Source organism: Mytilus trossulus, chromosome 5 (assembly GCF_036588685.1).
Source record: "Mytilus trossulus isolate FHL-02 chromosome 5, PNRI_Mtr1.1.1.hap1, whole genome shotgun sequence".
In the NCBI taxonomy this organism is placed as follows: domain Eukaryota; kingdom Metazoa; phylum Mollusca; class Bivalvia; order Mytilida; family Mytilidae; genus Mytilus; species Mytilus trossulus.
The window spans coordinates 9387244-9412589 of NC_086377.1; the positions used below are offsets into that span (position 1 = coordinate 9387244).

Sequence of the window (25346 nt, forward strand, 5' to 3'; positions counted from 1 at the left end):
TTAAGGTCCAAAGGGTCCAAAATTAAACTTCGTTTGATTTTGACAAAAAATTAATCGGTTGGGTTCTTTGATATGCTGAATCTAAAAATGTACTTAGATTCTTGATTATCGGCCCAGTTTTCAAGTTGGTCCAAATCGGGGTCCCAAAATTAAACTTTGTTTGATTTCATCAAAAATTGAATAAATGGGGTTCTTTGATATGCCAAATCTAACTGTGTATGTAGATTCCTCATTTTTGGTCTTGTTTCAAATTGGTCTACATTAAAGTCCAAAGGGTCCAAAATTAAACTAAGTTTGATTTTAACAAAAATCAAATTCTTGGGCCTCTTTGATATGCTGAATCTAAACATGTACTTAGATTTTTGATTATGGGCCCAGTTTTCAAGTTGGTCCAAATCAGGATCTAAAATTATTATATTAAGTATTGTGCAATAGCAAGTCTTTTCAATTGCACAGTATTGTGCAATGGCAAGAAATATCTAATTTCACAATATTGTGAAATAGCAATTTTGTTTTAAATTAGAGTTATCTTTCTTTGTCCAGAATAGTAAGCAAGAAATATCTAATTGTTAGATTTTTTTTTATTTGGAGTTATCTTTCTTTGTCCAGAATCAACTTAAATCTTTGTTATATATACAATATACAATGTATATTCACTTTTTACTACCAACTGATAAATTAAAATAATCTTTACCATTCAGTGATAACAAGCAGTTTTTTTACATCTTAATATTTTATGATGTATTTAAATGAGTAGTAATTGTTGCAAACTCCATTAGAAATTTTAATTGAGATTAGTTTTGGAATAAGGGAAAGGGGGATGTGATTAAAAAAAATGGGTTCAATTTTCTCATTTGAAATTTCATAAATAAAAAGAAAATTTCTTCAAACATTTTTTTGAGAGGAATAATATTCAACAGCATAGTGAATTGCTCTAAGAGAAAACAAAATTTTTAATTTCATTAGAACACATTCATTCTGTGTCAGAAACCTATGCTGTGTCAACTATTTAATCACAATCCAAATTTAGAGCTGAATCCAGCTTGAATGTTATGTCCATACTTGCCCCAACCGTTCAGGGTTCAACCTCTGCGGTCGTATAAAGCTACGCCCTGCGGAGCATCTGGTTATATTTACAGAGAATTGATATTAAAGCGTATTTGACAATGTAAACATGTCATCAAATGTTTGAGTGAATTACACATTGTCTTCTTACATACCTCACCATTTGACGTTGCAATGTTTCTGATTAAGTTTGTATTATATATTGTGTACACCCTTATATCGTTTAATCTTTAAATCAATTAGAATGTCTCTCTGGTTTATGTATCTCCTCTTTTTTCCACTACGTTCGTTAGAATACGCTGACTCGAGCACGATTGCATTTAAGTAGATAAATCTTCTTACGATGTGCAAACGCATACTAGTAGCATAAAGTATTTCCAATAGTGTTTTGATTTTGTGGCATTTAATGATTTTAAATAAACTGCTCGTTAAAATGTGCCTGCTTCTCTAGTTTAAATGTTTAAACCTCCTTGTACTTATAGAATGTCTCTCTGGTTTATGATATCCCCTGTTTTCACTACGTAAGTAAGAACACACTGGCTCGACCACGATTGCATTTAAGTAAATAAATCTTCTGATGCGCAAACGCATATTAGTAGCATAAAGCATTTCTAATAGTGTTAAGTTTTTGTTGCATTTATCTTTCTTTAAATGTCCCTGCTTGTCTAGTTGAAATATTTAGAACCTCTTTAAACTTTTACGATATAACCAAAACATAAACGTCATTCATCACAATTATCTGGACTATTGAGGCACGTACAATCAAAAGACGAAATACTGTTTTACAACAACATAACTGTTTTGTTAAGTGTAGTTTGTCTTTTTGTAAATAGTCTTTGTATGTCATATCTTTTCTCCTATAGACATGAGCTCTTTTAATGCGGTGACTGAAAGCAGATTTTTTTTAATCTAATCTCCCCACCGAACACAAATCTATATAATATATCATTGGAAAGAGGAAATCGCGTACTATAATAATATGCCTGTCGCCAGGACTTGATATGGTCACATTTTTTTTATAAATTGAGGTCAAAGGTCATATGTAAAAATCTGTGAAAATTCGGGAGGGTTTCAATTTTGACATTTTTTCTTTTTACTAAACTCTATCTAAACACAAATGATACTGTTTTGGCTTTAGTAATGTTTGTTATTATACATAAACCTTAATCATTGAGAATTTAAAAAAAAACTAAAACGATGTTTTATAAACAAAACTTCGTAAATCAAGTTTTCAACCTATAAAATGTTTAGAGCACCTTAACCTTATGAAAGTTTCCATTTTCGGGTAAAAATTACAAGTCATGCAGGACAGTACTTTAAAATTATTTTTTAAACTATCATATTGGGTGAGGTATCAAACCAAAGCAATAGAACTCAAAACAGTCAAATATTACCTCAAATTGAATTTGCGGATACTTCAGGTTTTTTTATCGACTACTCGTTTTTATACGACCGCAAATTTTGAAAAAATTTTCGTCGTATATTGCTATCACGTTGGCGTCGTCGTCGTCGTCGTCGTCGTCGTCGTCGTCGTCGTCGTCGTCGTCGTCGTCCGAATACTTTTAGTTTTCGCACTCTAACTTTAGTAAAAGTGAATAGAAATCTAAGAAATTTTAACACAAGGTTTATGACCATAAAAGGAAGACTGGTATTGATTTTGGGAGTTTTGGTCCCAACATTTTAGGAATTAGGGGCCAAAAAGGGCCCAAATAAGCATTTTCTTGGTTTTCGCACTATAACTTTAATTTAAGTTAATAGAAATCAATGAAATTTTGACACAAGGTTTATGACCACAAAAGAAAGGTTGGTATTGATTTTGGGAGTTTTGGTTTGAACAGTTTAGGAATTAGGGGCCAAAAAAGGGCCCAAATAAGCATTATTCTTGGTTTTCGTACAATAACTTTAGTTAAAGTAAATAGAAATCAATGAAATTTAAACACAATGTTTATGACCACAAAAGGAAGGTTGGTATTGATTTTGGGAGTTTCGGTCCCAACAGTTTAGGAATTAGGGGCCAAAAAGGGACCCAAATAAGCATTTTTCTTGGTTTTCGCACCATAGCGTTAGTATAAGTAAATAGAAATCTATGAAATTTAAACACAAGGTTAATGACTATAAAAGGAAGGTTGGTATTGATTTTGGGAGTTTTGGTCCCAACAGTTAAGGAAAAAGGGGCCCAAAGGGTCCAAAATTAAACTTTGTTTGATTTCATCAAAATTGAATAATTGGGGTTCTTTAATATGCCGAATCTAACTGTGTATGTAGATTCTTAATTTTTGGTCCCGTTTTCAAATTGGTCTACATTAAGGTCCAAAGGGTCCAAAATTAAACTTAGTTTGATTTTAACAAAAAATGAAACCTTGGGGTTCTTTGATATGCTGAATCTAAAAATGTACTTAGATTTTTGATTATTGGCCCAGTTTTCAAGTTGGCCCAAATCCAGGTCCAAAATTAAACATTGTTTGATTTCATCAAAAATTGAATAACTGGGGTTCTTTGATATGCCAAATCTAACTGTGTATGTAGATTCTTAATTTTTGGTCCAGTTTTAAAATTGGTCTAAATTAAAGTGCAAAGGGTCCAAAATTAAACTAAGTTTGATTTTAACAAAAATTAAATTCTTGGGCCTCTTTGATATGCTGAATCTAAACATGTACTTAGATTTTTGATTATGGGCCCAGTTTTCAAGTTGGTCCAAATCAGGATCTAAAATTATTATATTAAGTATTGTGCAATAGCAAGTCTTTTCACAGTATTGTGCAATGGCAAGAAGTATCTAATTTCACAATATTGTGAAATAGCAATTTTTTTTTTAATTAAGAGTTATCTTTCTTTGTCCAGTATAGTAAGCAAGAAATATCTGCAAGATTTTTTTTTAATTGGAGTTATCTTTCTTTGTCCAGAATCAACTTTAATCTTTGTTATATACAATATACAATGTATATTCACTTTTTACTACCAACTGATAAATTTAAATAATCTTTACCATTCAGTGATAACAAGCAGTTTTTTTACATCTTAATATTTTATGATGTATTTAAATGAGTAGTAATTGTTGCAAACTCCATTAGAATATTTTAATTGAAATTAGTTTTGGAATAAGGGAAAGGGGGATGTGATTAAAAAATTGGGTTCAATTTTTCTCATTTGAAATTTCATAAATAAAAAGAAAATTTCTTCAAACATTTTTTTGAGAGGATTATTAAGTATTGTGCAATAGCAAGTCTTTTCAATTGCACAGTATTGCGCAATGGCAAGAAATATCTAATTGCACAATATTGTGAAATAGCAAATTTTTTTTTAATTAGAGTTATCTTTCTTTGTCCAGAATAGTAAGCAAGAAATATCTTATTGCAAAATATTGTGCAATAGCAAGATTTTTTTTTAATTGGAGTTATCTTTCTTTGTCCAGAATCAACTTAAATCTTTGTTATATACAATATACAATGTATATTCACTTTTTACTATCAACTGATAAATTAAAATAATCTTTACCATTCAGTGAAAACAAGCAGTTTTTTTACATCTTAATATTTTATGATGTATTTAAATGAGTAGTTATTGTTGCAAACTCCATTAGAATATTTTAATTGAGATTAGTTTTGGAATAATGGAAAGGGGGATGTGATTAAAAAAATTGGGTTCAATTTTTCTCATTTGAAATTTCTTAAATAAAAAGAAAATTTCTTCAAACATTTGGATTACTATTCAACAGCATAGTGAATTGCTCTAAGAGAAAACAAAAAAATTAAGTTCATTAGAACACATTCATTCTGTGTCAGAAACCTATGCTGTGTCAACTATTTAATCATAATCCAAATTTAGAGCTGAATCCAGCTTGAATGTTGTGTCCATACTTGCCCCAACCGTTCAGGGTTCAACCTCTGCGGTCGTATAAAGCTTCGCCCTGCGGAGCACCTGGTTCACAATTATTACTGCTTCCATAGTAGTATCTGTTGTTGTGTTTCACAATTATTACTGCTTCCATAGTAGTATCTGTTGTTGTGTTTTCTACTCTGGTTAATATCTATTACATAATAGGTTTTGTACCTATATCCCCTCTTTTTCCCTTCGCAACGTACCACAAACTTCAAAAGTATTCCATATAAAAAAAACATGTAATATGCTTGCTAATAAAACAACTCTTAAAATAAGACCAAATGAGACATAAATTAACAAATAAAGGTCCTGTACGGGCTTCAACTATGAGTAAAATTCATACGGCATAGTCTTCGATTCCTGAAATGAATAAATTAAAACAAAAGAAAAATATAACGGTCTGATTAATATACAAAATAAATAAGAAACAAACAAATATAGTATATAGAAACAAACATCAAACACTGCATAACCGTCGCGTGACTTGTAAAGCACATAAAATGTGGCGGGTTTAACTTTTTTAAAGTGGCGCCAACACTCCTATTGTAATGAGAAAGTAGGTGGTTGATCGTCTTGTTGATGATATGAAGTAGTATGTTGATTGTAGAGTTAGTTGTCCTTTGAGGACCTAAACTCTCAACAGAAGAATGACTGTGTGATAGATGGTCTTGGAATCTTTCCATTTTGCGGTGGGAACTAGCTTTGATCAATCTTGATGGGAACTAGCCGTGGACAATGCCTTGGATGGTATTTGGCAGTGCCGCTGGCAAGCCGCCGGCCGTTGTTGGCAATGTAGAGGCAGGCCGGGATCGACTAGCTGACACCTATAAGATTCAAAATTCAAACTCTTTTAATAAAATAAATAAAAACAAAAATAATACAAAACAGTTACAATCACAATAAAGTAAAACAAATATTGTCAATTATTTCTTTAAAAGAAAACAATGGATATTTTATTAAAACTTTATTTATGAAAACTATTAATTATCTCTATTTCAATTTAACTTGTTTTTAAAATATTTTACTTTAAATCTTAATAACTTTTAATTAACAATTCAAAACTCATGACTTACCTATAAGATTCAAAATTCAAACTCTGACGTCTCAAAGCAGAATTTTGACTTATATAGCAATCATGATAAAATTAGAAATTTCCAAATATGGTTAGGGTCAATTGTGTTTTGACTTATATAGCAATCATGATAAAATTAGAAATTTCCAAATATGGTTAGGGTCAATTGTATTTGTACAATTCGATTATATAATTTTTATGAAAGAGGTCACTCTGTTTATATCGGCCACGTAAACAATCGCGTATTGGTTCCAAATATGGTTAGGGTCAATTGTATTTGTACAATTCGATTATATAATTTTTATGAAAGAGGTCACTCTGTTTATATCAGCCACGTAAACAATCGTGTATTGGAAATTTGAAGTAGATAAACATATTAATTAAATGGACAGAGAAATTGATTATTAGCGCTATAAAAGTTAATGATTAATTCTAACAACATATGTGTCCTAAATTAATGTCAAAATACTGTCACAATAGATCTTTCTCCTTTAGAAAATCTTGTCCCAAGATTTAAATTAATTAGAAAAAAAAATTAATAATTTTATAAGATTTAGAGCAACTTAAAATATCATAATTTACTAAATTGATTATTGGATTTATAACTTTTAATTATTAATTTCAGTAAATAATTAATATCCATATGAAACTTCAAAATAACAAAGTAGACAATTAAGTTAAATATAAAGCAAGAATAAGGAATGAACTTTGTTTTAACATTTTTCTCTTTTTTTATTTTTTTCATTTTTTTGAGAGTTTATTTTTTTTAATCACATTTCTTATTGTTGGTTTTATTTATGATGTGAACTTTCCACAATAGTTTTAAATGTTATTATTATTATTTATTTATTATTATTATTCTTCTATTTGCTCAATTTACAATTGGACATTTATTTAAAAATTATGAAATTTATGGTACAATAATTATATACGCCTAAAGGTTTCAACAAAATGTTGTAATTCAAAATGAATTATGATTATGCAGAATAAACTTTTAACAGAATTTAATTAAGCATCTTTTTAGTCTCTAAGTTACTGTTAATCGTATGCATGGCGTTCCTACCTGCGAGGTAACCCATTTTATTTGTGGCGTTCCTTCTTTCAGGTAGCCCATTTTTATGCTCTTATATATATGTGGCGCTCCTAGTTTGAGGTAGCCCAATCTCAATATTAAGTTAATATCTACACTATTTTTATGACTATATTGTACGATTTTCTGTACAGCAAATGGCAACAGGACTTTCTACCATGTTCCATGTAGATTAATTTTACAAGGGGATTCACTTTATGTGTCCTTTAAATAAAATTCAATCTAATCTTAGTAAAAAACTATATGCAAATAATATTCTGAAAAGTTATTCAATGAAATGAAAATTTAAATGAATACATAATTAACAACATTTTATCGAGCAAATTTGCTAACTTAATTATCAATGTTTTAGTCATTTCAATTAAAAATTTACAGATATGAAACACAATGTAGTTTATGAAAATAAAAATGAAGATTTAGTTTCATCGCTGGAAATCTTAAAATCAAAATTAAATTTCTTATTTATCATTTTGGAACTACTTACAGTTTCATGAAAATACATATTTTAAACAATACACAATAATATAACTTTACAATTGTTATTGTCACTGATGTTAATAAATGTTCTAACATAGTTCTGCATACTGTATCCTTTTTATACGACCGCAAATTTTGAAAAAATTTTCGTCGTATATTGCTATCATACTGGCGTCGTCGTCGTCGTCGTCGTCGTCGTCGTCGTCGTCGTCGTCGTCGTCGTCGTCGTCGTCCGAATACTTTTAGTTTTCGCACTCTAACTTTAGTAAAAGTGAATAGAAATCTATGAAATTTTAACACAAGGTTTATGACCACAAAAGGAAGGTTGGTATTGATTTTGGGAGTTTTGGTCCCAACATTTTAGGAATTAGGGGCCAAAAAGGGCCCAAATAAGCATTTTCTTGGTTTTCGCACTATAACTTTAGTTTAAGCTAATAGAAATCTATGAAATTTTGACACAAGGTTTATGACCACAAAAGAAAGGTTGGGATTGATTTTGGGAGTTTTGATTTCAACAGTTTAGGAATTAGGGGCCAAAAAAGGGCCCAAATAAGCATTTTTCTTGGTTTTTGCACCATAACGTTAGTATAAGTAAATAGAAATCTATGAAATTTTAATACAAGGTTTATGACCATAAAAGGAAGGTTGGTATTGATTTTGGGAGATTTGGTCCCAACAGTTTAGAAATAAGGGGCCCAAAGGGTCCAAAATTAAACTTTGTTTGATTTCATCAAAATTGAATAATTGGGGTTCTTTGATATGCTGAATCTAACTGTCTATTTAAATTCTTAACTTTTGGTCCCGTTTTCAAATTGGTTTACATTTAGGTCCAAGGGTCCAAAATTAAACTTAGTTTGATTTTGACAAAAAATGAATCGGTTGGGTTCTTTGATATGCTGAATCTAAAAATGTACTTAGATTCTTGATTATTGGCCCCGTTTTCAAGTTGGTCCAAATCGGGGTCCAAAATTAAACTTTGTTTGATTTCATCAAAAATTGAATATATGGGTTCTTTGATATGCCAAATCTAACTGTGTATGTAGATTCTTCATTTTTGGTCCTGTTTTCAAATTGGTCTACATTAAAGTCCAAAGGGTCCAAAATGAAACTTAGTTTGATTTTAACAAAAATTGAAATCTTGGGGTTCTTTGATATGCTGAATCCAAACATGTTCTTAGATTTTTGATTATGGGCCCAGTTTTCAAGTTGGTCCAAATCAGGATCTTAAATTATTATATTAAGTATTGTGCAATAGCAAGTCTTTTCAATTGCACAGTATTGCGCAATGGCAAGAAATATTTAATTGCACAATATTGTGAAATAGCAAATTTTTTTTTAATTAGAGTTATCTTTCTTTGTCCAGAATAGTTTGCAAGAAATATCTAATTTCACAATATTGTGCAATAACAAGATTTTTTTTTAATTGGAGTTATCTTTCTTTGTCCAGAATCAACAAAAAATATCTAATTTCACAATATTGTGCAATAGCAAGATTTTTTTTTAATTGGAGTTATCTTTCTTTGTCCAGAATCAGCAAGAAATATCTAATTTCACAATATTGTGCAATAGCAAGAATATTTTTTAATTGGAGTTATCTTTCTTTGTCCAGAATCAACTTAAATCTTTGTTATATACAATATACAATGTATATTCACTTTTTACTACCAACTGATAAATTAAAATAATCTTTACCATTCAGTGATAACAAGCAGTTTTTTTTACATCTTAATATATTATGATGTATTTAAATGAGTAGTTATTGTTGCAAACTCCATTAGAAATTTTAATTGAGATTAGTTTTGGAATAAGGGAAAGGGGGATGTGATTAAAAAAATTGGGTTCAATTTTTCTCATTTGAAATTTCATAAATAAAAAGAAAATTTCTTCAAACATTTTTTTGAGAGGATTAATAATCAACAGCATAGTGAATTGCTCTAAGAGAAAACTAAAATTTTAAGTTCATTAGAATACATTCATTCTGTGTCAAAAACCTATGCTGTGTCAACTATTTAATCACAATCCAAATTTAGAGCTGAATCCAGCTTGAATGTTGTGTCCATACTTGCCCCAACCGTTCAGAGTTCAACCTCTGCGGTCGTATAAAGCTACGCCCTGCGGAGCATCTGGTTGTTGATTTTCTAAATGTCACAAATGAAATATTCTGTATATACTATGGAATCCAAAAGTTTGAAAGTTACGAAAATTATGTCCAACTGCAAATAGTTAATGTTCGAATTGTCCTTCTAGCATGTTATTTGGTCTGGATGTGATGATAAACTTTGACTTTTATAGATGTCTGTATAGATGTCAGCTTTAAGGGTCGTCCACCAATTATTGTAATGAGAATAATTGAATATTCTGGTACTGAAACATGGTCTGCTTCCTTTCGGACTCTCGACAGACACACTACATCTGTGAGAGTTGATGTTGGGACCTTTACATAATGTGGGGAAAACTAGCTTATGTCTCGAATGAAATGAGACATTGCGGCTCTGCTACCGTTGTTGAAAGCAGGCCAGCTGTCCTGATGTTGTAGAGACAGACCGGGATCAACTGACACCTATAAGTCCTCCACCAATTATTGTAATGAGAAAGTAGGTGGTTGATCGTCTTGTTGATGATATGAAGTAGTATGTTGATTGTAGAGTTAGTTGTCCTTTGAGGACCTAAACTCTCAACAGAAGAATGACTGTGTGATAGATGGTCTTGGAATCTTTCCATTTTGCGGTGGGAACTAGCTTTGATCAATCTTGATGGGAACTAGCCGTGGACAATGCCTTGGATGGTATTTGGCATTGCCGCTGGCAAGCCGCCGGCCGTTGTTGGCAATGTAGAGGCAGGCCGGGATCGACTAGCTGACACCTATAAGATTCAAAATTCAAACTCTTTTAATAAAATAAATAAAAACAAAAATAATACAAAACAGTTACAATCACAATAAAGTAAAACAAATATTGTCAATTATTTCTTTAAAAGAAAACAATGGATATTTTATTAAAACTTTATTTATGAAAACTATTAATTATCTCTATTTCAATTTAACTTGTTTTTAAAATATTTTACTTTAAATCTTAATAACTTTTAATTAACAATTCAAAACTCATGACTTACCTATAAGATTCAAAATTCAAACTCTGACGTCTCAAAGCAGAATTTTGACTTATATAGCAATCATGATAAAATTAGAAATTTCCAAATATGGTTAGGGTCAATTGTGTTTTGACTTATATAGCAATCATGATAAAATTAGAAATTTCCAAATATGGTTAGGGTCAATTGTATTTGTACAATTCGATTATATAATTTTTATGAAAGAGGTCACTCTGTTTATATCGGCCACGTAAACAATCGCGTATTGGTTCCAAATATGGTTAGGGTCAATTGTATTTGTACAATTCGATTATATAATTTTTATGAAAGAGGTCACTCTGTTTATATCAGCCACGTAAACAATCGTGTATTGGAAATTTGAAGTAGATAAACATATTAATTAAATGGACAGAGAAATTGATTATTAGCGCTATAAAAGTTAATGATTAATTCTAACAACATATGTGTCCTAAATTAATGTCAAAATACTGTCACAATAGATCTTTCTCCTTTAGAAAATCTTGTCCCAAGATTTAAATTAATTAGAAAAAAAAATTAATAATTTTATAAGATTTAGAGCAACTTAAAATATCATAATTTACTAAATTGATTATTGGATTTATAACTTTTAATTATTAATTTCAGTAAATAATTAATATCCATATGAAACTTCAAAATAACAAAGTAGACAATTAAGTTAAATATAAAGCAAGAATAAGGAATGAACTTTGTTTTAACATTTTTCTCTTTTTTTATTTTTTTCATTTTTTTGAGAGTTTATTTTTTTTAATCACATTTCTTATTGTTGGTTTTATTTATGATGTGAACTTTCCACAATAGTTTTAAATGTTATTATTATTATTTATTTATTATTATTATTCTTCTATTTGCTCAATTTACAATTGGACATTTATTTAAAAATTATGAAATTTATGGTACAATAATTATATACGCCTAAAGGTTTCAACAAAATGTTGTAATTCAAAATGAATTATGATTATGCAGAATAAACTTTTAACAGAATTTAATTAAGCATCTTTTTAGTCTCTAAGTTACTGTTAATCGTATGCATGGCGTTCCTACCTGCGAGGTAACCCATTTTATTTGTGGCGTTCCTTCTTTCAGGTAGCCCATTTTTATGCTCTTATATATATGTGGCGCTCCTAGTTTGAGGTAGCCCAATCTCAATATTAAGTTAATATCTACACTATTTTTATGACTATATTGTACGATTTTCTGTACAGCAAATGGCAACAGGACTTTCTACCATGTTCCATGTAGATTAATTTTACAAGGGGATTCACTTTATGTGTCCTTTAAATAAAATTCAATCTAATCTTAGTAAAAAACTATATGCAAATAATATTCTGAAAAGTTATTCAATGAAATGAAAATTTAAATGAATACATAATTAACAACATTTTATCGAGCAAATTTGCTAACTTAATTATCAATGTTTTAGTCATTTCAATTAAAAATTTACAGATATGAAACACAATGTAGTTTATGAAAATAAAAATGAAGATTTAGTTTCATCGCTGGAAATCTTAAAATCAAAATTAAATTTCTTATTTATCATTTTGGAACTACTTACAGTTTCATGAAAATACATATTTTAAACAATACACAATAATATAACTTTACAATTGTTATTGTCACTGATGTTAATAAATGTTCTAACATAGTTCTGCATACTGTATCCTTTTTGTTGATTTTCTAAATGTCACAAATGAAATATTCTGTATATACTATGGAATCCAAAAGTTTGAAAGTTACGAAAATTATGTCCAACTGCAAATAGTTAATGTTCGAATTGTCCTTCTAGCATGTTATTTGGTCTGGATGTGATGATAAACTTTGACTTTTATAGATGTCTGTATAGATGTCAGCTTTAAGGGTCGTCCACCAATTATTGTAATGAGAATAATTGAATATTCTGGTACTGAAACATGGTCTGCTTCCTTTCGGACTCTCGACAGACACACTACATCTGTGAGAGTTGATGTTGGGACCTTTACATAATGTGGGGAAAACTAGCTTATGTCTCGAATGAAATGAGACATTGCGGCTCTGCTACCGTTGTTGAAAGCAGGCCAGCTGTCCTGATGTTGTAGAGACAGACCGGGATCAACTGACACCTATAAGTCCTCCACCAATTATTGTAATGAGAAAGTAGGTGGTTGATCGTCTTGTTGATGATATGAAGTAGTATGTTGATTGTAGAGTTAGTTGTCCTTTGAGGACCTAAACTCTCAACAGAAGAATGACTGTGTGATAGATGGTCTTGGAATCTTTCCATTTTGCGGTGGGAACTAGCTTTGATCAATCTTGATGGGAACTAGCCGTGGACAATGCCTTGGATGGTATTTGGCATTGCCGCTGGCAAGCCGCCGGCCGTTGTTGGCAATGTAGAGGCAGGCCGGGATCGACTAGCTGACACCTATAAGATTCAAAATTCAAACTCTTTTAATAAAATAAATAAAAACAAAAATAATACAAAACAGTTACAATCACAATAAAGTAAAACAAATATTGTCAATTATTTCTTTAAAAGAAAACAATGGATATTTTATTAAAACTTTATTTATGAAAACTATTAATTATCTCTATTTCAATTTAACTTGTTTTTAAAATATTTTACTTTAAATCTTAATAACTTTTAATTAACAATTCAAAACTCATGACTTACCTATAAGATTCAAAATTCAAACTCTGACGTCTCAAAGCAGAATTTTGACTTATATAGCAATCATGATAAAATTAGAAATTTCCAAATATGGTTAGGGTCAATTGTGTTTTGACTTATATAGCAATCATGATAAAATTAGAAATTTCCAAATATGGTTAGGGTCAATTGTATTTGTACAATTCGATTATATAATTTTTATGAAAGAGGTCACTCTGTTTATATCGGCCACGTAAACAATCGCGTATTGGTTCCAAATATGGTTAGGGTCAATTGTATTTGTACAATTCGATTATATAATTTTTATGAAAGAGGTCACTCTGTTTATATCAGCCACGTAAACAATCGTGTATTGGAAATTTGAAGTAGATAAACATATTAATTAAATGGACAGAGAAATTGATTATTAGCGCTATAAAAGTTAATGATTAATTCTAACAACATATGTGTCCTAAATTAGTGTCAAAATACTGTCACAATACTCCCCTAACCTCGAGGAAGGGACTGTGGGTACATTTTGTACCAGTGCAACAAGCTTTATACCAAATCCACCGTTATCTTCATCATCTTTATTTTGATCAACCGTCACAAGACATGTTTTAATATTTCTACCAATTTCCCTCATGGCCACAGTTATGCACATGAAAGCTTCTGGTCAAAGCAAACACGTTATTTTGAGTTTTTCTTTACAAGTACCGACAGGGTACTACCATTATAAGAGCACTGATAAGCAAACAATTGACGTACATTTGAGTTGAGTTCGTTTTTACGCAAACAAATGGCGGTGCGACAACTTTGTAAGCCTTTGAAAAATCGCTCATAAATTACTATATATCATTTTTCAGGATATTTGTATTTAAATTCATAAAATTAAGCAAATTAACATTGATGTAGTAAATGCAAATACTAAACTTTTATCATTTTAGATAAAAGTTTTGGGATTCTCAAATCTGGAATCCCAATTTTTTCCCCGTGGGACAGATTTGCTCTTGTTATATGGAACGCGGGTTTTCCAATGACGTCATCATAACATCATAAAAAAAGCATAAAAGACTGAAGGAACCATTCTGTTTAATAATGGAAAAAATGTTTTGACGAAAATGATAGTTTAATGGTTACAATAAATGAATTATGTTACGCGGGACAGCCTTAAAATCGTCGTTTTTTTAAAGGTGAAGCTTGACGCATGCAACAAAAAAACATAGTTTCAGCGATTATTTTTTTCGTTTTTATTTTAAAATTCTTTATTTTTTAAAATACGTACAATAGCAATGGATATGATATCACAAAATTATATAATTGGCCTTGCATCTTGCCAACTACACCGAATTTCCAATAAGGTACGAACATCGCGCGTAACGTCATAGTATACATTTGCGCAATTTTTATGGTGCCATTTCCAGAGAATAGTCTTGGCTGAATGCAGTTTCATCGAGTAACCATAAAATAAATTGCAATAAATACGAAGGCATTGACTGAATTGAAGATGGAAAAGTCATTCATCCGAAGTTGGGTATTCTTCTGTAGAGTTTCGAAGTCTTTTCGAAGTATACTTGCAGCGGAATGAAATATATGTCCGTTATTTATGTCTATTACAGTTGTCATTGAGATTTTGAGGTCAGTTTTCAATTGACTAGCAGTTGATATGGCATCTCAAATAGTTATTTTGCTACTAAATATTATGTTATAGTTGCCTTGAACTTGTTGAAGATGTTTGACAACTGAATTTCTATAGAAATCAATGAGTTAAGACAGCATTTTACAAGTAGAATATTTTAAATAAGAATCAGCCGGAAGAAAAGATCTATATTTATCAAGTAACGGTGTCATGAGGAATGACCATTGAATCGTTCTCAATAGCCAAACTAAAATTAGTAAAAGCAGTATCGTGATCCGCAATATCTGCTTCTACGGGTTTCGATTTGTTTTTGTTTTTTTCGTTTTTAGCAAATATTTTGTAATGCAACCGTAATGACAGAGTGCTTGAAGTTTAAAAGATGGACGGGAAACTGTTCTCAACTTTAACTTTATCTGACACGAATAAAACACTCTTGATACGCTCATCTGATTCAAACTTGAGTTGTTTTTGATCTTACGAAAATGTTTTGTTGCAGCAAAATATACAAGCGCTCCAGTTGAACGACTGCATTCTAGAACGCGTACAAATACCCGAAACTGAGGGACAACAGTCCGATAATTTTATGTCGTCATTAAATGACATATAGAAGCTTCCTCACTCTAAAAGGGGGAACAATTATATTTACTTGTGTAACTTTTCTAACATGAACAACTATAAACTTCCTGCACAGAGTTCTTTGAATTAACAGCTTCCGCATGCAACATCTTGATGTTCACCTCATCCAATCTTTTATTCAAGTGCAGATTCAAAATCGACTTCCCTATACTGGTAAACTAATTTTTGGCATATTAAGCACTGCATAAAATTTAACGACTTTTGTCTTTTCTTTAGAATTATAATGGAGCAAGTTGGAACGAACTTAACATATCACGGAATATTTACTGAAACTATCCGTTAATTATTTTGATTTTACAATAAGTCTTTTTTGATGTTTGATAAGAAGAAATTATAGAATACAAACATATACAAACAAAGTATGTGGCATATATCAGTGCACTTCAATTGAAACCATGTGTATATAAAGCAAAGAAGGTAGTAATTTCATATTTCAGTTGAGATCAAATTATTGACTAATACACAATATGTGACGGAAGGCAAGTGATTGAGTTCAATGTTGAAATTGAAGTTTTTTACTCCATTCTTTTTTCATTGATTTCGTAAGGTTTCTTTGAAATTTTGGTTCCGAAATTGTTATCACTTACTAGTTTTATGAAATATTATATGCTTAAAATATTATGGGTTAATGTTTATTACTACTATGAAGAAGAAACTAAAGTTTGTGTCTGAATTTGCAATTAAAATTACCTCGATTTTAAATAGTCCAAACTTCGCAAATTTCATAGATTAGAAGAAAATAAAATACTGAATAGAATACTTTGACATATAAAAATAGCTCCAGGAAAAACTATTTCAATTAAATGTAAGCAAACATACAAATTGTTTTGATTTTGAAAAAGGGGAGTTGAAACTCTCAAATATACTACTAGTCATTAAAACGACTTTTTAGAAAAATGTGACCGTACGAAATTTTGACGACAGGGCAAAAATTAAAAAAGACATATTTGTCTTTAAGTTAAGAAAATTTTTAGCCGTATTTTATTTGGGAGATTAAACTCGCGATCTAGACGACTTTTTACACTTTTGTCACCGCACTATTTGTGATATTGTCACCTCTTTTTACCATAAAAATTATTATTGATTCACAAAGTTATTCGCAATCGACTGTCAATAAACAGTTCAACCACGCCAGCATTCACATTCACAATGAAGGGGTAAAAGATTTCAGCAGTCACATTTACCCTATTCACAATCGACTGCTGATACAGAAATTAACGAATTCAGTAGTCACTTTCACAATCGAATTTTGTTGACGGGATGAATGATTTTATCAGTCACATTTCCGAAATGCATATGAAATTAGTACAAGAGGTTTCGATAGTATGGTATAATTGAGAACTATCAGTCATTACAAAATGATTTGAGTAATCGTATATATTTCTTCAACAAGTTGAAACGAGATTACACATATGCTGTTTTATGAATGGTTAAATTAAAATAGTTCCTCATTTCATTCAGTTTGTAAGTATCTGTAGGAAAGACGGGGAAATAGAGGGAAAAGCGTATGCAATCAGAAATAATTCTATAAGGATTGGAAAGATAAAATATATATGACCTCAAATTGAATATATTGTTTTTGTTGATGTCATCTAGTTTTGTTTAAGGGAACGACATACACCAATACGACCATTACAGGTAAATAAAAGTCGAACTTAATTATAAGTTCTTGTCAAACATTACGTATACTACGTAACGACAACAAATGGTGAACTGTGATACTCTTTGTGGGTAAACAGCTTCTGTTCTACACTGAACCATAGAAAACATCTCTGAAGTAAAGCAATATACCTTTCTAGTAAAACAAATGTATCTCTGTCCAGGTGTAAGTTGATTTTTTTGTTTATAGATTATCAGTTCAATTCATTCGATATTGGCTAATTTGGTTTATGACTTGTATATATTTCAAATGCTTTTTTGATATTTTTGCACTGTTTATGTGTATAAGTTAGTAATACCTTGTTGGATTTTAATATTATCTTAGAATAGAGTAAATTTTAAGTCAATCAATTGTGTTGCTCATTATAGTGATTACAAACAGGATGTGATACCAAAGGAGCAAGGAAAATACCTGTTCAGATGTGACAAGTGTGGGTAAGTTCATAATAATTGTTTCTATGGACATAACACAAAGTTGTACATCTATATCGTTTAGCGAATCAAATGTATGATTTCAAAGTGTCAATGAAGTGCAAAATACATGGGTCTTTTATCTCGAAAAATGCAACTGGTGTCATGTGTAATTGGCTTGCGCCACACAGATGTTTGGACTGTTTAAGAAATCAATAAGAAACATCGATGAACAAACCAATAAGAGTGATATAGAGCAACATTATATCTATTAACTTGTAAATAATTTACACAAATGTAATGAGCAACACAGGTTCGCCTGCGTCAGCAGTGATGAAAATGGATGTTTACTAATAATACTAGACGCCATATTTTGGTACTCATATTTAATCACTCATAGGGCGCATTTGGTGGTTTGATACTAAATCATTCACGGGTATTATGCATGATTTGCATGATTTGCATAATATGGAGAATATAAAAAAAGAAGATGTGGTATGATTGCCAATGAGACAACTATCCATAAAAGACCAAAAAGAAATTCATTTATTAATCAGTTAAGATGGGGTCTATAGCTTGCATGCATGTCAGTAACTGTCTTTGTTGATATACGCATCATTGGCATATTGCATAGGTTTTTTTAGTTACCTTTTCTGACATCAGACCCTTTTAAATTGAGTTAAGCGCGCGAGGTTTGTTTAGACTTAAAACTAGATTCAACACACCAATGGCTATAAAAATGTTCTGTTTCAAGTCAGGAATATTGACATTGTATTCAAATAGTTGGGTTCTATGTATGCTGCATTGCCCTTTGTTTTTATTGCAGTTCAGTGTTATTGTTGTTTCATTGTGACTTCTTATAATTGGTGTGGGACTCTCAGTTTTAGGTTTGTTACCGGGATTTGTTTTCTTTCAAAATTTGTATGACGTTAAACTGCGGAAAACTACTGATGTCGTTATTGGCACTGTCTGAATAACTGTGTGTTTGTTGTGTCGACATTGAACAGATAATTGCACCTGTCCAAATTCAGGAGCCTCTTAGCCTTTGTTAGTCTTTTTCAAATTTAATTTCAGTTAATGTATGTGTTTTGCAGTTTGGTTTGACATCAATTGAACTAAGTTAGTACAAACGTTTTGTTAAGAGGCCAGTTAACGCCAGCGCAGGATTATCTCGTTGTCTTTAAAACCCATAGGTTGCCTTACATGTTCTCTCCTTTTTGTCGGTTTGTTGTCTTTTTGACACATTTATATTTCCATTGTCAATTTTACTTTGTAGTCAATCTTAGAGTGAGACATATATGGTGTGATAACAATTGTCGAAAGGTCAAGCAATACAATACTCATTTTTACAATATTGCAGTTTTGTTTGTATGAAATTTCCAGAGAAAAATTGAACAGCTTAACCAAAATCCTCAACCATAAACGACTAAGAATATTTTTACATTGAAATTTATTACAAACTACTCGACATTTTCCTTTTTCGTTGGGTATGTTTCACATATTTAAAAACGCTGAAACGGCTTAATGTAGATGACGTAAAGCTCTAAACGCAGCACAAATTTGTGAATTTAGACGATTTACGTTGGCATTATATGTCAGACCCTTTTATTTGCTGAGTCAAGTATCACTTTTGAAACATTAATTGTCAGATGCAGAAAGGTTGATGCCGTCAATGTTATGATAATGTAATATTCATACATGTTTATTAGCCAATACAATTCAACAATAGGTGGTAAAATGAAGTAAACTTACCTTAATTTATAGAAATTATTAGTATTGCTTCGGAAATATTTTCTGGCTAAACAGCAACTTATCTATCAGTATTTTTGTTTAGAATGTGTAACTGATACCATTGATCTGTTTCATCTTTCAGAAAGGAAGAGAGATCTGATTTGTAAGTATGATCTTCGTCTATTGTAAAAGACAAATATTCAAAGTTCGCAATTCGTCAAATTGTTCCAAAAAATAAGCTTACAATAGATTGTGACACGACGATGGCTAGGTCTAAGTGTTCTTTGTTTTTTTTTTATTAAACGTGTTGTTTGGCTTTTTTTTATTTTTTTCTTTGCTATGGTGTATGTTGTTGTTGGTTTTTATGATTTTCGAATGCCCATTGTATTTGGTTTAAAACATATTTCGAGAAAATAAACAGTTAACGTCTATTATACTGTAATCGAAAACAAATCCCACTTTCTTACTCCAGGAGTAGATTACCTTAGCCGTATTTGGCACAACTTTTTGGAATTTTGGGTCCTCAATGCTCTTCAACTTTGTATTTGTTTGGCTTTTTAACAATTTTGATCTGAGCGTCACTGATGAGTCTTATGTAGACGAAACGCGCGTCTGGCGTATAAAATTATAATCCTGGTACTTTTGATAACTATTTACACCACTTGGTCGATGCCACTGCTGGTGGACGTTTCGTCCCCGAGGGTATCACCAGCCCAGTAGTCAGCACTTCGGTAATGACCTGAATATCAATTATATGGTCATTTTTATAAATTTTCTGTTTACAAAACTTTAAATTTTTCAAAAACCTAAGGACTTTCTTACCGCAGGGGTAGATTACCTTAGCCGTATTTGGCACAACTTTTTTAAATTTTGGGTCCTCAATGCTCTTTAACTTTGTATTTGTTTGGCTTTATAACAATTTTGATCTGAGCGTCACTGATGAGTCTTATGTAGACGAAACGCGCGTCTGGCGTATACAATTATAATCCTGGTACTTTTGATAACTATTTACACCACTGGGTCGATGCCACTGCTGGTGGACGTTTCGTCCCCGAGGGTATCACCAGCCCAGTAGTCAGCACTTCGGTGATGACATGAATATCAATTATATGGTCATTTTTATAAATTTTCTGTTTACAAAACTTTAATTTTTTCAAAAACCTAAGGACTTTCTTACCCCAGGAGTAGATTATCTTAGCCGTATTTGGAACAACGTTTTGGAATTTTGGGTCCTCAATGCTCTTCAACTTTGTCTTTGTTTGGCTTTTTAACAATTTTGATCTGAGCGTCACTGATGAGTCTTATGTAGACGAAACGCGCGTCTGGCGTATAAAATTATAATCCTGGTACTTTTGATAACTAATTAAGCCATTGTGTCTATTATTTTGCTTACCCGTGCATAGTGTTGTCAATTTATTGGAATCATATGATACTGTAATACGATTAATAGGTTCAGCTAGTTATAACACAAGGTTAAATCCATCATTTTCTACATAAGTTAATGCATGTACCAAAAACGGGGCGAAAGATACCAGAGTAACAGTCAAACTTATATATCCATAATAAACTGGGAACCACATCGCTTAGAAATATAAAAAGAAACAAGAACAAAAAAAAACAATCATTGTTTATACTATAGAAATACAAAGAAACACAGATCAAACAAAACAATCATGTTGATGTACTAATGTTGTGAGATTAATTGCACATATATAAATACCAGGTTTTACAAATTAAAAATTCATGAAAAAAAAGATTAATGAATAATCTTGTCTCGTTGATAAAGACACTCTGCGACGTTTACTATGTGTCCAGTTTATGTGAACTGTGGTTAAAAGTTTTTTCTATCTAGTTACCATATCGTAAATCAAATGTTGCTCGGACAAAACACTAAGTAAAAATATAGAAGTGTCATGTCGAATGTTTGCTCATTTGTCACATTCCTATTTATACAGCACGTAAACATTGCAGGGTTTGCACCGCACACTCACCATGTTACTGCATAACTTGTTCAATTACATTTAGTCTATTTATCAATTTTTATATAATTAATTATTTGATATTTTCAGATTGTAAGTGTCAAGTAGAAACCAGATAAGTATAGCGTATTATTGTATATGTTATTTTGTTTGTTTGTGTCGGTTTATACAGATATTTATATAAATTAGTAAGGTAGCTTTACAATTTGAAATAATCTCAATCACTATGAGGAAACATGAGAAAACAAATCAAACTCATAGTAATGACTTTACTATTGAATTATCTGACAAAACACTCGATATTCTCAAAATGTTGTACTTTTATTGCATTACTTTTTCAATTAAATCCAATGACGATTTTTTGTTTTTAACTGTATTTTTTGCTGTTCAATAAATTGATTAGTTTGACTGGTTTTTGTTGAGCGTGTAACTGTCAAGTAACAATCAGAAAAGTATAATTATATATACTATAGTTCATTATATAAAGAGAGTAATACAAGTGTGTAAAGTTAAACAATAAACATGTTATGATTGTGATGTATGATAGCACTCGTTATGTCTACAAAAGAGGCGGAAGATACCAAGAGACATTTAAACGCATAACGTTATAATTTAGTACCCAGAACGACAAAAAGACAAGCAAATGAATACAAAATACAACAATCAGGATTGCGTTGTTTTCTATATGTATCTTCATCTTCATGACATAACGTGTGATTAATTCAGTAATAAAAGTAAAACAATACACATGTCATTAACGTGATGTATGTGAGACTCGCGGGTCGTCTACAAATGAGGCGAACGATACCAAAAACACATTCCAATGCACTGGTCGAATATAAACTGACACCGCCATGGCTAAATCTTATTCCCACAAAAAGACAAACAACAGTCGTCAAACAAAAACATGGTGTGATTTGATGCACTGATTTATAAATTTACCGTCATTGGAAATGTTGAAAGCAGAAATGTGCAAACCTATGACGTATAATTACCAAAACTGTTGAAGTATATGTCCTTGGAAAACAAACATCAATATGATTATCTCAACCTGTCGTCATTTTGTTTTGGTTTCTTAACAAATTATAAATGTTTAAAGCGTCAAATCACACAACTATTACTTTTAAATAACTGGCATCATTATATTTTATTGACTATACTTTTAAAAAATATGACAAAAACAAGCCGTCATCTACAAATTTTCTCCTATCACATTACAATTTATTCAATTAATTATATTGAAGATAACTTAATTTGTTGTTAAATGGTATGCTGTATTATATGGTTATTTTTTTGATTATTTCAGTTGGTAAGTTTCAAGTAGCAAACAGATGAGTATAACGTGCACTTCAAAATGAATTAATATGTATATAACGGTATTAGTAGAGTTGCAAAGTTAAACAAAGAACATACCATTTTAAGAGAGAAATATTCTTAATACCGCTGTTCGAAAGTCGTATATCGAATGAGAGAAAACAAGTAAGTGTCAAGTAAAAAACAGATAAGTAAAGCGTATTATTGTGTATGTAGGTCATTTTATAAAGGTATTTGTTCCAATTAGTTAAGTACTAGTGAACATTAAATTGACCATTAAAATGATGTATGGTAGACGCCAGCATAGCTTTAAAATGTGAAATCATCAAAATAACTATGAGGCAAGATGAAAACAAAATATAACTCATACTAATGACTTTACTATTGAATTATCTGACAGAACACTCGATAGTCTCAAAGTGATGTACTTTTATTGCATTACTTTTTTAATTAAATCCAATGACGATTTTTGTTTTTGGCTGAAAGATTTGCTGTTCACTATAATGATTAATTTGACTGATTTTTGGTCAGCGTGTAAGTGTCAAGTAACAAAGAGAAAAGTATAATTATATATACTGTAGTATATTATATAAAGAGAGTAATACAAGTGTGTAAAGTTAAACAATACGCCTGCTTATAATATGATATATGATAGCCATGCGGTGTGTCTACAAAAGAGACAGAAGATACCAAGAGACATTCAAACTCCTAACGTTATTGTACCAAGAACGACAAAAATACAATCAAATGATTACAAAATACAACAATCAGGATTGTGTTGTTTTCTATATATCTACATTACATAAAGTGTTATAAGTGTAGTAAAGTTAAACAATAAACATACCATAATTATAATATATGTGAGACTCGTTCTGTCTAATAAAATGGCGAAAGATACCAAAGAGAGATTCAACAGCATTGATCGGATATAAACTTACACCGCCATGGCTAAATCCTAGTGAGACATACAGATAAACAACAGTTTACAAAACAAAACGTAATCTGATGTCATTTACTGCCTTCTAGATTAATCTTCATTGAAAATACAAAATCAAAAATGGGTAAAACTTATGACATGTAATAACCAAAACTGTTGAAGTTATTTGGCATCATTATTTAATTTAAATTGAATATATGATTGTCCTTTTTAATAACCGATTCTTGATAAGTCTTCACCAGATAGTGACGTTCAAAAACATGGTATCCTGCTCAGCCCTGTCATAGAATTAATTGTCTCCTTTGTATTAGTCAATCAGGAGTATAATAGAAGAAACTGTCATTTAACAAAATGGTTTTTTTTTTATATTTTTATTACGTATTCAACTAATTCCATTAAAGTTGGTTAATTCATTGCAGAATTGTATGCTGTAATTTATAATTATTATTATTTGTTTACAGCTTGTAAGTTTTAAGTAGAAAACAGATAAGTATAGCGTACATTTACATAGACAATTTATAATGTAAGGCTTTTGATGCAATGGTGGTGGTAACATAGTTAAGTAAAACAATAATCCCACAACTTACATGACGTATCTCAGATGCACGCTTCATCTTTAAAGAGAAGGAAGATAATAGAGAGACATTCAAAATCATTAGTAAAATGTAAACTAAACAAATACCATGGCAAAAGTATAAAGAGACAAACAACAGTAAAAAAAACAACCCAAAAGACAAGGTAATTTAGAGACGATGAAAGCCAATACAGTTTTAAATAAAAATAGAGAACATACACAAAACTGGTTGAACTATCACTAGGACAACTTTTTTTTGAGGATGTTAGTTAAGAGTCTAGGGTTAACGTTTGTTACATATCCGATAATTTGTCAAACCTTCATAGGATTGTCTTAAAAACTTTGGCAGAAGATATTTATGATTCAGAAATAAGGTTTTTAAAATATATGTTCATTTGCAGTCTTTTTCTTATAGATGGTTTTGAATTAATTTAGTTTTACTTGAAATATTTTTAAACCTGCATTGATTTTTATGAAACTTGGGCTTTATTAATACTGTATAATATCGTTTTGTATACAATGTGAAATATCTGATAAATCCATAAATAAACTCATCATAGATAGTTATTAAAACTTTGCTTATCAGATAGTCTTTGTTGTTAGTGTTTTATCGTAAATAATCCAATTCTAAGGTTGTTTTTTCTCGCCAATTAATATATTACAGAGTGACGTAATTGATAAAAGTAAGAACTCGTTTGTATTGGTTTTTTCTAACATGATTGTTATATAATAAACAACTGGATACCATAGAATAAAAAAACATACAGAAGTATTTTGTTATCATGATTGTTATAATTTCATAATATATAATCAATGAGGTTTCAATATCCATTTACAATTATTATGGGAGAAATATATTCATTTTTATCATTAAATTTGCTTTTTATTTGTATATTTTTACTTTTTTGTGATAGCTCTCACATTTAGGAAACTACAGTATCTTCTGAATATGATTAACATTTCCAGACAAAATGCTGAACTTAATATGCACAAGTAAAACGTTGTATCTGATTTTTTAGATGAGTATTTTTCCTTTCGTTGTTCTCTCAAACTATTCATTCGATCTTAATTGAATTTATATTTCTTTTTTTTCCAGGGGCATGTAAGTACCAACCATATAAGTATGTT

General features: G+C 30.6%; 1 protein-coding gene and 1 long non-coding RNA gene across 3 annotated transcripts in view; one reads left to right on the forward strand and one right to left on the reverse strand.

Annotated features, from left to right (window-relative positions):
• The window catches only part of LOC134717569 (E3 ubiquitin-protein ligase TRIM71-like), a 60343-nt gene that overhangs the window by 29493 nt on the left and 5504 nt on the right, over positions 1-25346 (forward strand). The window contains exons 2-6 of the mRNA XM_063580061.1: positions 17642-17707; positions 19557-19577; positions 21484-21486; positions 22700-22702; positions 24106-24108. Of these exons, the coding sequence (XP_063436131.1) occupies positions 17642-17707; positions 19557-19577; positions 21484-21486; positions 22700-22702; positions 24106-24108 (96 nt within the window). The remainder of the gene's footprint in view (positions 1-17641; positions 17708-19556; positions 19578-21483; positions 21487-22699; positions 22703-24105; positions 24109-25346) is intronic.
• On the reverse strand, positions 9717-13835 carry LOC134718509 (uncharacterized). 2 transcript variants are annotated; one of them, XR_010107398.1, is made up of 3 exons: positions 13363-13835; positions 10695-12811; positions 9717-10143 (listed from the first exon to the last, which is right to left on the reverse strand). It is a non-coding gene; the product is annotated as an uncharacterized LOC134718509 (long non-coding RNA). The 2 variants fall into 2 exon arrangements; XR_010107397.1 differs by lacking the exon at positions 13363-13835 and adding an exon at positions 13114-13220.